This window comes from Lepidochelys olivacea (assembly GCF_965140295.1).
Source record: "Lepidochelys olivacea isolate rLepOli2 genome assembly, chromosome: 3".
Lineage (NCBI taxonomy): Eukaryota > Metazoa > Chordata > Testudines > Cheloniidae > Lepidochelys > Lepidochelys olivacea.
The window spans coordinates 47,958,589-47,972,949 of record NC_140413.1 but is presented as its reverse complement, the minus strand read 5'-3'; the positions used below and the strand labels follow the sequence as shown (position 1 = coordinate 47,972,949).

At 41.7% G+C, this 14,361-nt stretch overlaps 1 protein-coding gene across 1 annotated transcript in view; it reads left to right on the top strand.

Annotated features, from left to right (window-relative positions):
- DST (dystonin) overlaps window positions 1-6,172 on the top strand; it is a 473,375-nt gene extending 467,203 nt beyond the window's left edge. The window contains exons 101-103 of the mRNA XM_084622757.1: window positions 267-377; window positions 3,082-3,205; window positions 5,117-6,172. Coding sequence (XP_084478883.1) covers window positions 267-377; window positions 3,082-3,205; window positions 5,117-5,382 — 501 coding nt within the window. The 3' untranslated portion in view covers window positions 5,383-6,172. The remainder of the gene's footprint in view (window positions 1-266; window positions 378-3,081; window positions 3,206-5,116) is intronic.
- Window positions 6,173-14,361: the final 8,189 nt, after the last annotated feature.

Sequence of the window (14,361 nt, the reverse complement as noted above, 5' to 3'; positions counted from 1 at the left end):
ACGTTTATGGTGCCGTGTGGGCAAATCAGCAAACAAACAATGCATTTTGAAGGAGCAAATATGCACCTCTCCACTGCATTTCAGAAATAAATCATACATCCTCTTTTTATGGATTGTTTGTCATCAACTCTTTCTGCTTTGTTTTGATTTGGGTTTTTTTATATATTAACTGTGAAATGTGGTCTCTGTACCCTGGATATCCCTCTCCAATACATTGTTTTCCATCTACTGTCCTTCATATTTTGATTTGCCATTGTTTCATACAGACACCCCATCATTTAACACGCAATTATGGTAAACCATGGTTGACGAACAGCAAAACGTCAACTCCTTCTAAACCATCAGAGTCCTCAGAATATCAAGGGTCATCTTCAGAGGTACAGTAAGGACAGAGATTCTAGTCTAATGAACTTCCTTCACTAAAACTATGAACTCACTAACAGTCATTACAGTTCTCTGCACAGCTGCACTGTACCTTGCATATTAATACACTCTCTTTTAGACCGCTGTCAAATATTTTATATCCTTTTTTCTGAACTTTGATTGATCTTTTATTTGGTGTGTTTAAAATATTAGACTCTTAAGAAAACTCTCCCTATGATTCTTTGTTGAGTATATCCTTAAAGTATAAATGATCAATAATATTAAGTTATAAAGTGGCAATTAATATGGTACCAGTTGGGATGATGAAATTTAGAAAAATCCCCGTACCTTTCACTTTGGTTTATAGATGGCATTTCATGAACTCCTTTCCTGAAATTTTTCAGAGTAACAGCCATGTTAGTCTGTTTTTGCAAAAAGAAAAGGAGTACTTGTGGCACTTTAGAGACTAACCAATTTATTTGAGCATGAGCTTTCGGATGCATCCGATGAAGTGAGCTGTAGCTCACGAAAGGTCATGCTCAAATAAATTGGTTAGTCTCTAAGGTGCCACAAGTACTCCTTTTCTTTTTCCTGAAATTGTTTCCTCTGTGCTTCTAGTGTACTGTGCACTCATACTGTGCAGACATGAGATTAATAAATTATGATCTGCAGCACGAAGTTTCTGACTGAGGAAATGCCACTCCCTTGTGATCAGGATGGCACAGGAGACTGGTAATTGGATCCTTTCAGCAGCTGAAATTCACTTTACAATAGTCATGACCCACAATTGCTATAATGAAATCATGGTTCGGTGACTCATGGAAAATGAGTCTGATGGTCTCGTTTCCTGTGCACATTACAAGAAAAACCCACTAACGTAATATTTAGCACCCAAGTTGGCAGTCAGACTGGTTTGAATGGACATGGAGCCTAGGTACCTGGTCCAATACCAGTTGAAGTCAGTGGAACAACTCCAGTTGTATCAGACCCCACATTGTCTTCTCACTCCTAAAAGTTGTCATTCTAGGTCAGGGTTAAGGCACAGTGATTGGTTAGTGTATGGAAACTGGGACTGCCACTGCGTCTGGTATATCTGTTCTAGACATAAATAGAGTCATCAATAAAATGAACGTCCAATGCTGTCAGCCTGGCACTTTTCAATGCTAAATTCACCTAACTCTGTATGGCTTTGCTCAGTGATGCATAAAGTATATAGAGATCCTTTTCACTCATTCCTTGTGTAACATTATATATTACTGTACACATTTAGGTCTATTGCTTTAAAATATTAAAAATATTTAATCATAATTCAGAATTTAAACAGCTGTTAATTTCTAATACATTTGCTTTCATTTTCTTTGATCCCTTAGTTGTTAACGGAATAGCCATATAAGGTTGATTGATGGTACTTAAAACCACAGCTGTGGGAAGGAATTTGTAGTACAGGAAGACCAATGAAAATTCATGTTTTTGCTGAATTTGCAATCAAATGACAACCCATGGCATTAATTTAAGAACTTTCCCGTGTGATAACTGCCACTAGCAGTGGCTGGAAAAACATTGCAGGACGTGTTATTTTATTTCTTAGTGATAGTGCCCTGCAGCCCTCCAGGATGGCTGTCGACTTGTTTATTCTGTAGGTCTTGACTCCCTGGTGGAGTAATGGGATGCTACATGGTGTCTCCATGGCCAGTGGTATGTCTGGGACAGACTGTAATGGCCTTTACTACATCTCCCAGCTGTTGCATGTACTGTCTATAGTTTCAATGAATTTTTTTAAAATAAATATTTCAAAACCCAGTGCTTTTGAGGTTGCAGGGGGTAATGCGTTTCTCAGGCATTCATAGTGACTGATAGGCTACATCTTTAGCCTGTTTTAGTGGGTTAGTCCTTTTATGTTGACTAAGTCAAAATGATTGTTGTGGTTTTCCCTAATGACTGGTGTGATGTGCAGATTTCATTAAATAAGGCACACATGGCAATTAGATGGACTACTCCAGTTGTGCCTTATCTCCCCCTGAATAAACAAAACAAACTCCATCCAGGGCAGGCCACCAACAGAAGAGTTACTGCAGGGCCCCTACTAGTTCACGAGCTAGAAAACCAGCAATACAAGAGTATGTATGGGTAGAGACATTGTGAACAACATAAGGCCACGGAGAGAACAATTATTTTTAAACTAAATTAGGGTCTCACAATTGCTTGTGCTCTGGTGCAAAGAGGTTCAGAATCTGGTGATTTGGGGCTTTTCAAAATTTCATAAGTCTATGCTTTTTGCACCAAAATCTTAAATGAAAACGAAAGCATTCCACACCTATAACCGTGGGCGGATGGTTTAGGCCAGCTAGGCAAGTAAAATTAAGCTGCTTCTCTCTAGTAATATGCTAAGTACTATACCCTCAACTAACCTAATATGCTAAGCTAATTAAAATATACAGTGGTAACATCTTTTTAAAAAAAATACATTGATACATATGTAAAGAATGTTATAATGTTGATGCTAAGTAGACTGAATGATTTTATAGCTGGACCACTGTAGGCACTACATGTTAAAAAACGGTTCAAGTTATTCTAATTACTGAACATTTCTATGGTGATTCCAGCCAAGACTTGGTATTTGGCGTGCATGTTCTGAAGATGACGATAGAATTTCAAATTCAGAGCCGCTCAATACATCTCAGTGATGACAGATGAAACAACTGTATTTGTCTTATGTAGGGAACACCAATACAAGGGAGTAAACTCAGACTGCCGGGATATCTGTCAGGGAAAGGTTTCCACTCTGGAGAAGACAACAGCCTAATCTCAACAGCAGCAACCAGAGTTAGAGCGCAGTTTGCAGGTGAGTGATTTGAGAACTTAACACAATGTACGCTGCAAGGGTTGCCACCACTGGAGAGAATACCTCGGGACAAACTGAGATTTCTCTGTGACGTGCCCATTTGTGCTAATGTCTGAATTGCAACACCTGTAGTTTATAATGGTTCCCCAAGCAGCCACTAAGGAAATATTTAAAAGCAAAAGAGCAGATTCTTGACTATATCTTTGCAGAGCTGAGATGCATTGGAGAGTGGCTGGACATCAGGGATCTAGCTGTGGCCCCCTGATCATGAGCCACCTGGCCCTGATGAAAATAAGAGTTGCAGGGGAGCAGCTGCAACTTGCACCACTGGTGTAAGGGGGCTCAGGCATATTACACTAGTGGATAAATGGGAGTATCTGAGCTCTATTCTGCCCTGCTGCCCCCAGCGCACCTCTATGCAAGGATGAGGTTGAGTGCTTGGCATAGGAAGCAGCAGAGCCACTTCTGCCTGCATTCAGCACTTACAGAGTACAAAGCGGTTCCTTACTCTTAAGCTGTTACCATTTTCAAGAAGAAATAGTTTCATGCACATGTTTAGACCAGGCTTTCTTTGCACTTACAGTAAGCCAGATTTGTTGATTATTTAATAATTTAAATGAAGCTAGAAAAGGAGGACTTGTGGCACCTTAGAGACTAACAAATTTATTTGAACATAAGCTTTCGTGAACTACAGCTCACTTCATTGGATGCATTCCTAATAATAATGTATCGGAATGCATCCAATGAAGTGGGCTGTAGCTCACGAAAGCTTATGCTCAAATAAATTTGTTAGTCTCTAAGGTGCCACAAGTCTTCCTTTTCTGTTTGCGGATACGGACTAACACGGCTGCTACTCTGAAACCTTAAATGAAACTATTACTCTATATAACTTTATTCCATTTAAGATTCTTGTTGTGATTTTTCCACCTGACACATGAACTGCATTGCCACAAATGAAGGATGTCATGCATGTATTGAATAAGCAAGATTTCACTTTATCAGGCCTTGTATACATTGATTTCTTCATCCACTGGAAAGAAGGAAATCATTTTAAACAGTACGAACATATTGCATGGCTTATTGCTTGTTTGTTTATTTCCCGGGTACAAGTGGTGCATTGTGTCTTACAACTGTATATCCTTGGAGTGAAGAAGCAATTTACAATTCTGCTAATGCTTAATACATAAGTCAGAAGAGAGGACCACATTTTTAAAAGGGTGGGCAATTCTTTTTCAGTATCCATGTTGCCTGTGTAAAATTCCTGATGAGCATGTAGAAGTCAGAGACTGACCACATCTAGATTTGGAAAAACTTAGAAAGCCAAGGATTGGCAATTAGCCAATGGTATAATGTAAGACTAATGAGTTGATGGAAGCTGCCAGGATAATGTGTTTTTATGAGAAAAGCAAGCAGCTGAATTTATTACACCTCAGTATTTAATCACACATTCCTTTCTCTTTATTAGGAGAAATAGCATTGTTTTATAGACTCATAGATTTTCAGGTCAGGACCATACGGATCATCTAGTATGATCTTCTTCATAACACAGGTCAAAGAATTTCACCAGTAACTTGTGCATCAAGCTACATGAGCTAGAGCACCATTTTCAGAAAGATGCCCTGTTCTATAGGATTATCAGAATATTTGCCTCTGTGCTCATTTCCTCACCTTAAGGAGCCAGCCATGCAATCCCTCAAGCAGCAGTGCTCAGCACAGGCGGCTTGGAGGATCAGACCCTACCTATTTTCCCAGAGGGCTACATACTGACCTCACTTCCTGTGTGCCAGTGGGAGTTCCAGGCGTGGCTTATGAAATGTTTGAGGTCCTAAATGTGTAAAAACACCCACTAAATGTCACTCGTTCAATCCCATCTCCCTAATGCCAATGGACATCTTTCCCCTCTCCTTACAGACACCAGAAGGACTCCAAGTAGACCTGGAAGCCGAGCAGGAAGCAAGGCTGGCAGTAGGTCAAGTAGTCGCCGAGGCAGTGATGCATCTGACTTTGACATTTCAGAAATCCAGTCTGTGTGTTCAGATATGTCAGAGACTGTTCACAATGCAAGCAGACCACAGCCCCGAGCAGGTTCTCGGCCAGCATCAGGCAAGCCTTCCAAAATTCCAACTCCCCAAAGGAGACCACCAGTCAGCAAATTGGACAAGTCCTCTAAGAGATAATGTGATCAGCTTTGTAAAGGTCTTTGCCTTGTGCATTAAATATTTAAGTTTGTAAGATGTAAAATATTATGTAGAAATTATTGTGAAATATTGCAAGAGGTGGATTTTTAATTCTGCAGATGGCCTTATTTGTGTATTTGTCCTTTTATTTTGTGTGTATAATTTTTGTCAGATTTTGTTTGTTTGTTTATGCCATATCCTATGTGAAGGGGGAAAGAGTTTTAATGTAAACTAACAGTTGTACACAGTAATGTGTAGAAAGTACACTAAAACAATTCCCAAATGTGCAGTGTACTGAATGTACAGTTAAGTCTCTGCAACCTCAGTCAAATAGGCCTATCACTCCATCGTTAGTTAACAGGAAAGGATACCTCATAATTTTTCTTTAAAAAAAAAAAGTAATGAAAAGCCAAAAGACACAATTACACATTTTGACTAACTAAACGAACACTAAAGGATGTATGTCAGACTTACTAAGGAATAAAAAACACATTCACACGACAATTATTTATGCAGCATCTCTTGGAGAACTCACAGAAAGTTACTTAAGCACTTGCCAGTCATACAATACTCCAATATCTTGCAGCATTTCTGTGCCATTGCTTTAAATGAGGCCAGACACACTCTGGATATTAGAACTACTATACTGTAAGAATTCAATATAAAGTGCGTTCATGTAAATGTGAGGTTTTCTTTTGCTTGAGTGGACGGTAGCACTGTATCATTGAACTCATTTTGTATCAAAGCAATTTTGCTTGCAGAAAGCTATGAAATAAAACATGTCCCTTAACTTTCTTGCCATTGTGTTTCTTTATTTCACAGGGAATTAGTGTTCTGCATTATGTTTTAGGGAATAAATCATTTGAAATGACCAATAATTACCTTAGAATCATACACTCTAATGCGATTTTCCATTTGCAGCAGTCAAATTTTGGTCATCTACTGTATTTATTTAATAAAACATTAACTTGTACCTGTCAAATAACATGAAATTATATGTAATTTATTTTGTGTTGAGAGTTATTTTCTTTGTATTGGAGTATGACACCACTGTGCCATGAATGAAAAGGAGGGGAGCTAGGAGAGTGTCAAATAATAATTTTTGAATTAATTTTGCTATTCAAAGATCACTTTAATAGCCATAACGGTCATTTGTTTTAATTGGAAATGGATGGAACTTTTCCCATAAACAACTGCAGAATAACAGACAGATGTTACTGTAACTATTAACTAAATTCCTAGAAATTTCAGTTGCCTTTTAAGGACACAATAAGTTGCCACTGGAAGCATGGGCCTGGATTCCTGGCCAAGTGGGTGGTTTAAAACTCACTGGGATGCTGGGATTCTATACAAGAAAACTCTGTGCCTTTAGAGTGCCTTCTGTAAGGCAGGACTAAACTATACCCAGTCCTCGATGGAAACCTTGTCAGAAGTGAGCCACCTCTCAGGTGAGCCTGCCATTCAATGATTTAGCTGAGAACCACTTGTGGCTATTGGTGATGCTATTTGGACTCTGATCATGTGTGCAGTTGGGATATAAAATTACATCAGCTCCTAAGCTGATCTTGCCCATATTCTCACGTGGGCTATCCACAGGTACAGAAGTTGAGTCACAGAATCAAAGTTCATAAAAGATGAAAGAATATAATAAAATTCAAGCAGGGTAAATCCTGGCTGCATTGAAGTCAGTAGCAAAACTCCAAGTGTGAGTGCATAGACATCCAACTAGAAGTAATGGTTATGGAACAGAGATAGTTAAGCACACCTATAGAAAACCCTAACAGAGGAATGGAGAAGGAGACACAGCAAGCACAAGCCTTGATTCCTTAGGGAGGAGGCAGGGAATGCAAGCTGGGAAGAAGTTCCACTACACTTCCTCAGTCCTTCATTTAATAGGTGTAACAGCTACTCCAGGAGCAAATGGACCAAATAAGCAAAGAATTTGTGTAAGTGGTTCTGATGGTATCTCAGCCAGGAAGTGAAACTGCTTTCACAAGAAGGGGTGTTTTGCACATCAGACAGGAGACTTCAGGCCACAGTGCTCAGGCATGATTACTGGCTATCACAAACCATGGCAAGAGTGGGCCTTCCAAACTACGTGGATGTCACAGAGACAGATAATCACAAAAGATGGGATGCTTATATTACAGACAATGAGTGTAGTGGCAATTCAATTCCTGCTGCAGCAGGTCTGGGAATAGATACATCTATTCCCCCAGCTCTACAGCTCACCGTCTCCTGTGCTGCGTTAGCTTTCCCCATCTGACCTGCCCTACTGCTGCTGCCCACTCAGTCACTTCTCCTCCTCCCCAAAGCACTGAAGACAAATCAGAAGCAAGTCTAACTACCTTAGGAACTTACATGGCTCTTACTACTTGCGTATCTGAGCACCTCACCATTTTATGTTTATCCTCGCAATGCTTTTGAGGTAAGGAAGGGCTCTTATCCCCATTTTACACATGTGGAGTTGAGGCTCAGAGACACTAAGTGACTTGCTCAAGATCAAACAGGAAGCCTGTGGCAAAGCACTCAACCCCCATCCCCCAAGTTCCACAGTAGTGGCCAGAGGTGCTGGAACTAGGGGTGCTGCCGCACCCCCTGGCTTGAAGTGGTTTCCATCATATACAGGGTTTACAGTTTGGTTCAATGGCTCTCAGCCACCCCGGTATAAAAATTGTCCCAGCACCCCGGTAGTGGCCTTGCCACTCTTCCTCTCTGCTGAATGACGATGAAGAATTGTCAGCTTTCACTCCCATTGCTGTGTGAGTCATTTCTCAAACTCAATGAAGGGTATTTATCTGAGTTTGGGCTGAGCTGCTCAGAAAAGAATATTAAAAGAAGGAGGGAATTTGAGTAGACTCCCTTCTAACCTTATCTGTAGAGATCACTAACTATAAAGTAGCCTACCTAGATAGGTGGTAATACTCCAGATGAGACACTTTCCTTCCTGCCTTCTGGCACATTTCAACTGTTTCAGTAATTTGAAAATATCCCACATTTGGGATTAGCATACTAGGTGTGAAGTGCTGTCCTGAAGTACAGGGGGGAAAGAGCTCAACCCCCACCACCAAATTCATCCTCCATTCAGTCAGACTAGAAGAAGAAAGTGGAGAAGAGAGAGACTGGGTAAAGATGAGCTCTGCTGACAGCTTCCAGGGCAAAGATGCATTTTACCCATTTGTGTTCCCCCACTGCAGCAATGGTGGCTGATCTCATATCCTACCAGGCCCTGAGGTGGCTAAAGGTATCTCTTTTGCTAATATTATTACATATATATCTTGTGTTCCTCCTGTGCACTGAATGAGCTATGAGTCCTGTTGAAAAAAAAAATCATTGTGGGAGATAGTGTTGCCTAGTGGTTAGGACATTGGACAAGGACTCAGGAGACCAGGGTCACTACCTTGCTCTTTGGTTTGGTGGGTGACCTTGGTCAAGCCACATCCCCTCTCTATGTCTCCCTCTCTGTAAAATGGGGATGATAATACTCCCCTCGTTTATAAAACATGTTGAGCTCTATGGATAAAAAGCACTAGGTATTATTATATGAGCTAGGCATTCTTATAGCACCATAGAAATGAAGACTTGTTATATACATGAACTGGCGGGAAGGTAACTGAAAATTAGCTTGTATGCATTATGAGACCATCTTTATTTACATGATAATATATTAGGCAACCTTAATTCTAGCATTTGCTAGCTTCTGAGTGCTTCACTTCGCACCCTAAATGATTTTCTTTAATCTTGGGAATTTGTGTACATAATGTTGATATTTTTTTTAAAAACATGCCCCTCCTACTCCCATGTAGCATCAGGGTTGGAACTTTGAACCTTTATCATTCCAACACCTGCAGCTGTCTCTTGAGCTGCAGGACTAACTAGCTAGTACTTGGAGAAGGCTGCTTTCACAGAGGAGAGGCTGGAACAGTCCTCGTATGCAGAACACAGGCTGAGCTCCCTCTGCTCACCTCTTATCTCCCCACTACCCTGGGAGGTAGGAAGCTCCTGCTCCACATGGCATCTAGAAATAGAGGATGGGCTTCTAGGGTCATATGCATGCTCTGGAGAGGGAGCCTGGTGCAGCCCAGCCCTCTTCCTTCCTGCTGACATTTCATTATAGCTGTACGGGCAGCTCCCACGTGTTTCCATTGTAGTATCTGCTGTTGCTACTTGGGCAGTAGCATAGACCCACCTTTAAAATGTTTGCATTCAGTTATTATTTTGGCAGCCTTCCAAATTTTTGATAAAAATGCAAATCACAGTAGGAAAATGGCAATGTTACAAGTTCATATCTCATATCTCAGCCAGACCTGAACAAAACTTCATGGGAGGGGGAGGGGGGAAGAAAAAAAATCTCTCTCTCTCTCTCTCTAGCACAAAAGGACTTTCTCTCTGCAGAATTTCAAAGGCCTTCTGCAAACTTTGGAGTGTGAGAGTACCTAGAAAAAAAGGTATCAGAAATCTGTTATAAGGGACCTGATAGGAAACCTGAATATAGTGGCTGCTACCAATTCAGACAATAAGTTTTTTATGTTTTGTTACAGAAGGGAAAACTGAGCAGAAGAGGTAAAGTAATCAGAGACAGTGCATGAGATGTAATCATTCAAATTATACATAGTTTGTATCAAAATGCTTTGTGCCTAACATTGCTGAGCTATTCTCCAAGCAGTTTGGTACTCCTTGCATTAAGATATGCTCAGCATTTGGATCTTACTCCTAAGAAATAGGGACCCGTAACCTTAAATGGAATTTAGTAATTCAGTGACTATTTTGTTTTGGATATGATTGTTTGTAAATTGCCTGAATTGCAGCTTGTAATGATAAGCCTTGTATTTGGAAGAGGTTATGGGTTGTGTGATTCAGCTAGCATCACATCTGAGTAATTGAGGCTAGGGTTAACAGACAGCTTGATTGAAAACTAGTGGATTTTTTGCTTAGGCACTTTTGGAAATACAACTCCAAATTTAGAGATTTATGAAGCAACCTTCCTGTTGTCATTTAAGCTCCCTGTCACACCCATATTTAGTGTAACACCAGAGGAAATTTAATGGGAAGTTGTGTTCCTAAATCCCTTAGGCATTTTGAACATCTCTCCCCCCAGGACTCTCAGCAGGAAATTCAGATCAATGCATGGCCACATTCTCTACTGCTTTGCTCCTTGACTAGTCTTTGACACCTGCACAAAGTGGCTATGAAATGCTACTAACTCTGGATTCTCTATTCACTTACACTGATGGGAGCAAGTATGCACCCACTTTACAGGGGCATACATGACTACACAATGTGCAAGGCAGGGAGCAGTCAGCCTCAGGTGTCCAGAGGACCTGACCCACTCAAAGTTTTATGTCACTGAAGGGGTTACCTCATTCTTTTCAAATGTCCTATAAAAGCCCAATGAGCTACAATAAATAGAATTCCCCAAAAGCTTGAACAATTAATTGCATTGTTTGTTTCTGTTGGGTCTTTTAGGCCCAGTTGACCTTGGGCTGTTGATAAATGGCTCCTGCCTGGAAGGCAGACAGGGGAAACAGAGAGACAAGGTGAGCGAGGTAATATCTTTTATTGGACCAACTTCTGTCGGTGAGAGAGACAAGCTTTCCTTCACCCACCTTGTCTCTGTCATATTCTGGGACCAACATGGCTACAACTGCACTGCATACAACAGGGGAAACAGGTTGGTTTAAGTTCTGGGCACAATTCATATTTACTTTCTCTGTATTGTACAGTACACAGCATCTGAGCGAACATTGGCAGAAGACGGCTGCTAGCAGCAGAGCATGCTACCTTTCCTCAGCCAGTTGTTGCATTTCCTTTACTGAATCTATTTTCATCATTTGGTGGGTTGGTTTGAGCTTTACAGTGAACCTGCAGCATTTTGAATTTAAATGAGCAAACAATTTCCCATCCCATATGTGTTGCTCTGTAACAAAAACACAAATGATGTTTTCCACAAAGAGATGGCCATTAGGCTGGGTGAGCTTTGCCGTTCCTGAACCCGTGCTGAACTTTGCAACTTCAGAATGACTCCACTCTTTCTGCCCTGGTTGTACTGTACAGCTGCCTGCTAGTTCGGGATGTCAAAAGTGGCCCTTCGTGATGTGGTTGCTCATTGTTTCAGATAATGCTCTAGGGGATTGTTAGGCTGACTGCAGAGCTTTCAGAATTTGAAAGGCCTCCTTGGGTCCACTGATGTGGTTACTTACTGAGACAGACAGAACATTCTCTGTGGTTTCCTTTCACAGCATCGTGCCCCACACAGTATTCACCTGTTGACTGATCCTGAACATTGGGGATATGAAATAGCAAAGAAGTAAACCTTCCTTTTAATCTCATTTCCTTTCATATTGTTTCCCTTGTTGTATTGTTTTTGCCCAGCTAATGAAGTCTTGTGCTCACTGATTCTTTCCATGGTTTTGTTTCTGTTCTTAATAATGCAAACAGATTTGTGAGTTTAAGAAGGCTCTGGCTAACAAACAGGGTGTACTTCATCAATGGTGAAAGTTTAAACCCTTGAATGAGCCCTTTTGTGTTTTCCATGCAAAGGAGAGGCTTCTCCGCTGAGGTCTCACTCTGTGTAAAGTAACGTGCTGTAAAACTCCAATAATACATCTGTGATCTCACCTGGCAAAGTAAACAAGGGTAAGACTGGCTCAAATTCTCAATTCTCCAGTAAGAACATATGAATGAAACATTGGCAGGACCCTTTGCTAATTGCAGGAGGAATACCCTGTTTTCTGACTTGCTAACAGCAGAATTCCCAAATGCGTAGCTCTGTTGGACAAGACAAGATATACCTGTGCTATCTGCCTGGTTATGAAGAGAGCTAGTGCTACTGAAGCAGACTAGGAGATAGCAGAGTGAACCTGGCCCACTTTTTGGGCAAAGTTTTGCAGGACTGGAGGCTCTGTCATCTGCTGTTTTGTCCCTTGCACTTAGGATTTGATCCTGCAAGGTGTGGGGTGTCCTCAACTGCCAGTCAGAAGTCAGTGGCAGCTGGGAGTGCTCAGCACCTCTGCAGGGGTACCGGCACCTCAAAGAAACAGGCCTCCTGCCAGATCACTTTAGAATGGGAAAAGCCTTCCACCTTGTACCCTCCATTTCTGCCAGTGAGATGGCCGGTTCAGAGACACAAGCTGCTCTGGTATGCTGAGCAATGCCTTATTTCAGCTTGTTGCTGGGTTATTATGTGATAGCAGCACATAGCTCCATAGTTCTCCTGGCATTTCGGAGGTTAACGTGAGAAACTGGCCAGTGGACACAACCCAGCAACTTTTCCTGCATCACATCCCTGGCAGAGAATCTGGATTCCATCGAAGTCCATAGGTGACTGCCTTGTGAGAATTTAGCTCCAAGTTCCTTATAGGGAGATCAGTTTAAAGGACTCAAATAACTCGTATCTTGCTTTTGTTATTTACAGTGGCTGGGTTGTGTTTTGTTACTGTGGAGGGTCATTGAAGAGGTGATGTACTAGAGGTGCCAGGAAGTGTGGAGAGAGGATGCATTGTCTAGAAATACAAGATTTTGCTTTTTGCTCTGTAAAACTCAAATTCATTTCTCTCCTCCTTTCTATTCTCTTCTATACAGGTTTTTATCCCTCCCTCATGACCATAATATCTGAGCGCCAGCATTGCAATAAGTGACTTAACTAATGTCTGGCATGTGTGATTCATTTTTCCCCTCTCTCTCTCTCTCTCTCTCAGGGGAGAATTGTGTGTGCAGTGTAGAGTTTTGTTTTGGTAGGACTCTCTTTTGCTTTTGTTAGTTTATACTAGAGAAGGCAGGTCAACGAAAAAGATGTAGACCTTGTTCTTGAAGTGGAAGGTGGTGAGATATTCAATGGACCTTAGTTGCTGTGGAGTTCATATCACAGCCGCAGAGCAGCTCCTGAGAAGGTGCTGTCTCCTGCAGAGGTGAGCTTTTCCTTTGCTGCAGAAAGTTCGATTGTTCCAGAGGAGTTGGGCCTCATCATGGAGCTGTAATTTGAGTTGGATTAGCTTTGGTAGAGTGCAAAGACTGATACGATATGCTAATGTAACCCTCACACCTCTGGTGTGTGGTGTTCTGTCCCATCTAGTGGCACTGAGACTACTTAGAGAGTCTGCTCTACAACCTTAGCTAACAGCCAGTTGGCTTTTAGCTCATGCGGTAGAGACTCATGCACTAAGCTCCAGAGATCCCAGGTTTGATCCCGCCCACTGATGACCAGGGTCTGTCGGCGTTATAAGTGGGGGGCTCATCCAGGATTTCAACTCAGAAGACTCTGAAGCTTGGGACGTGCTTCCTCAGCTAGGGGAAGTATGTAACCCCTACACCTCCAGGGTGTGGTGGTCTGTCCCATCGAGTGGCACCAAGACCACTTAGAGAGAGATAAAATGAGTCTACTCTACAGCCTTAGCTAACAGGCAGTTGGCTTTTAGCTCATGCTCTAGAGGCTCATGAACTAAGCTCCAGATGTTCCAGATTGGATTCTGCCTGCCAATAACCGGGGTCTGTTGGTGTTACACTAACTCTTTCTTTTGATTTCATGATTTTCTCATAATAGCACATGGAGACATCTGGGATAGGAGATGCTAGCCAACTTGAGAAGACTACAACAGCTCCAGAGGAGGAAGGAGAACCGGCTGCTCTGCAACAACTCTTCACTATCTTAGGCAGTAGATAGTGCTCCACCCACTGCTCACATCTTCCATCCTTTGAGGTCAAGAAATCAGTGTGCTGTACTGGCTTTAGATGGAGAGAAGCAGATCCCAATGGCTGGGGAAGAGGAGCCACCCAGTCACCAATGCTAGGAGGCTTATGACTCGCACCCTCACAGAGAGGTTTCAGAGTAGCAGCCATGTTAGTCTGTATCCGCAAAAAGAAAAGGAGGACTTGTGGCACCTTAGAGACTAACAAATTTATTTGAGCATAAGCTTTCGTGAGCTACAGCCCACTTCATCAGATGCATGCAGTGGAAAATACAGTGGGGAGATTTATATACAC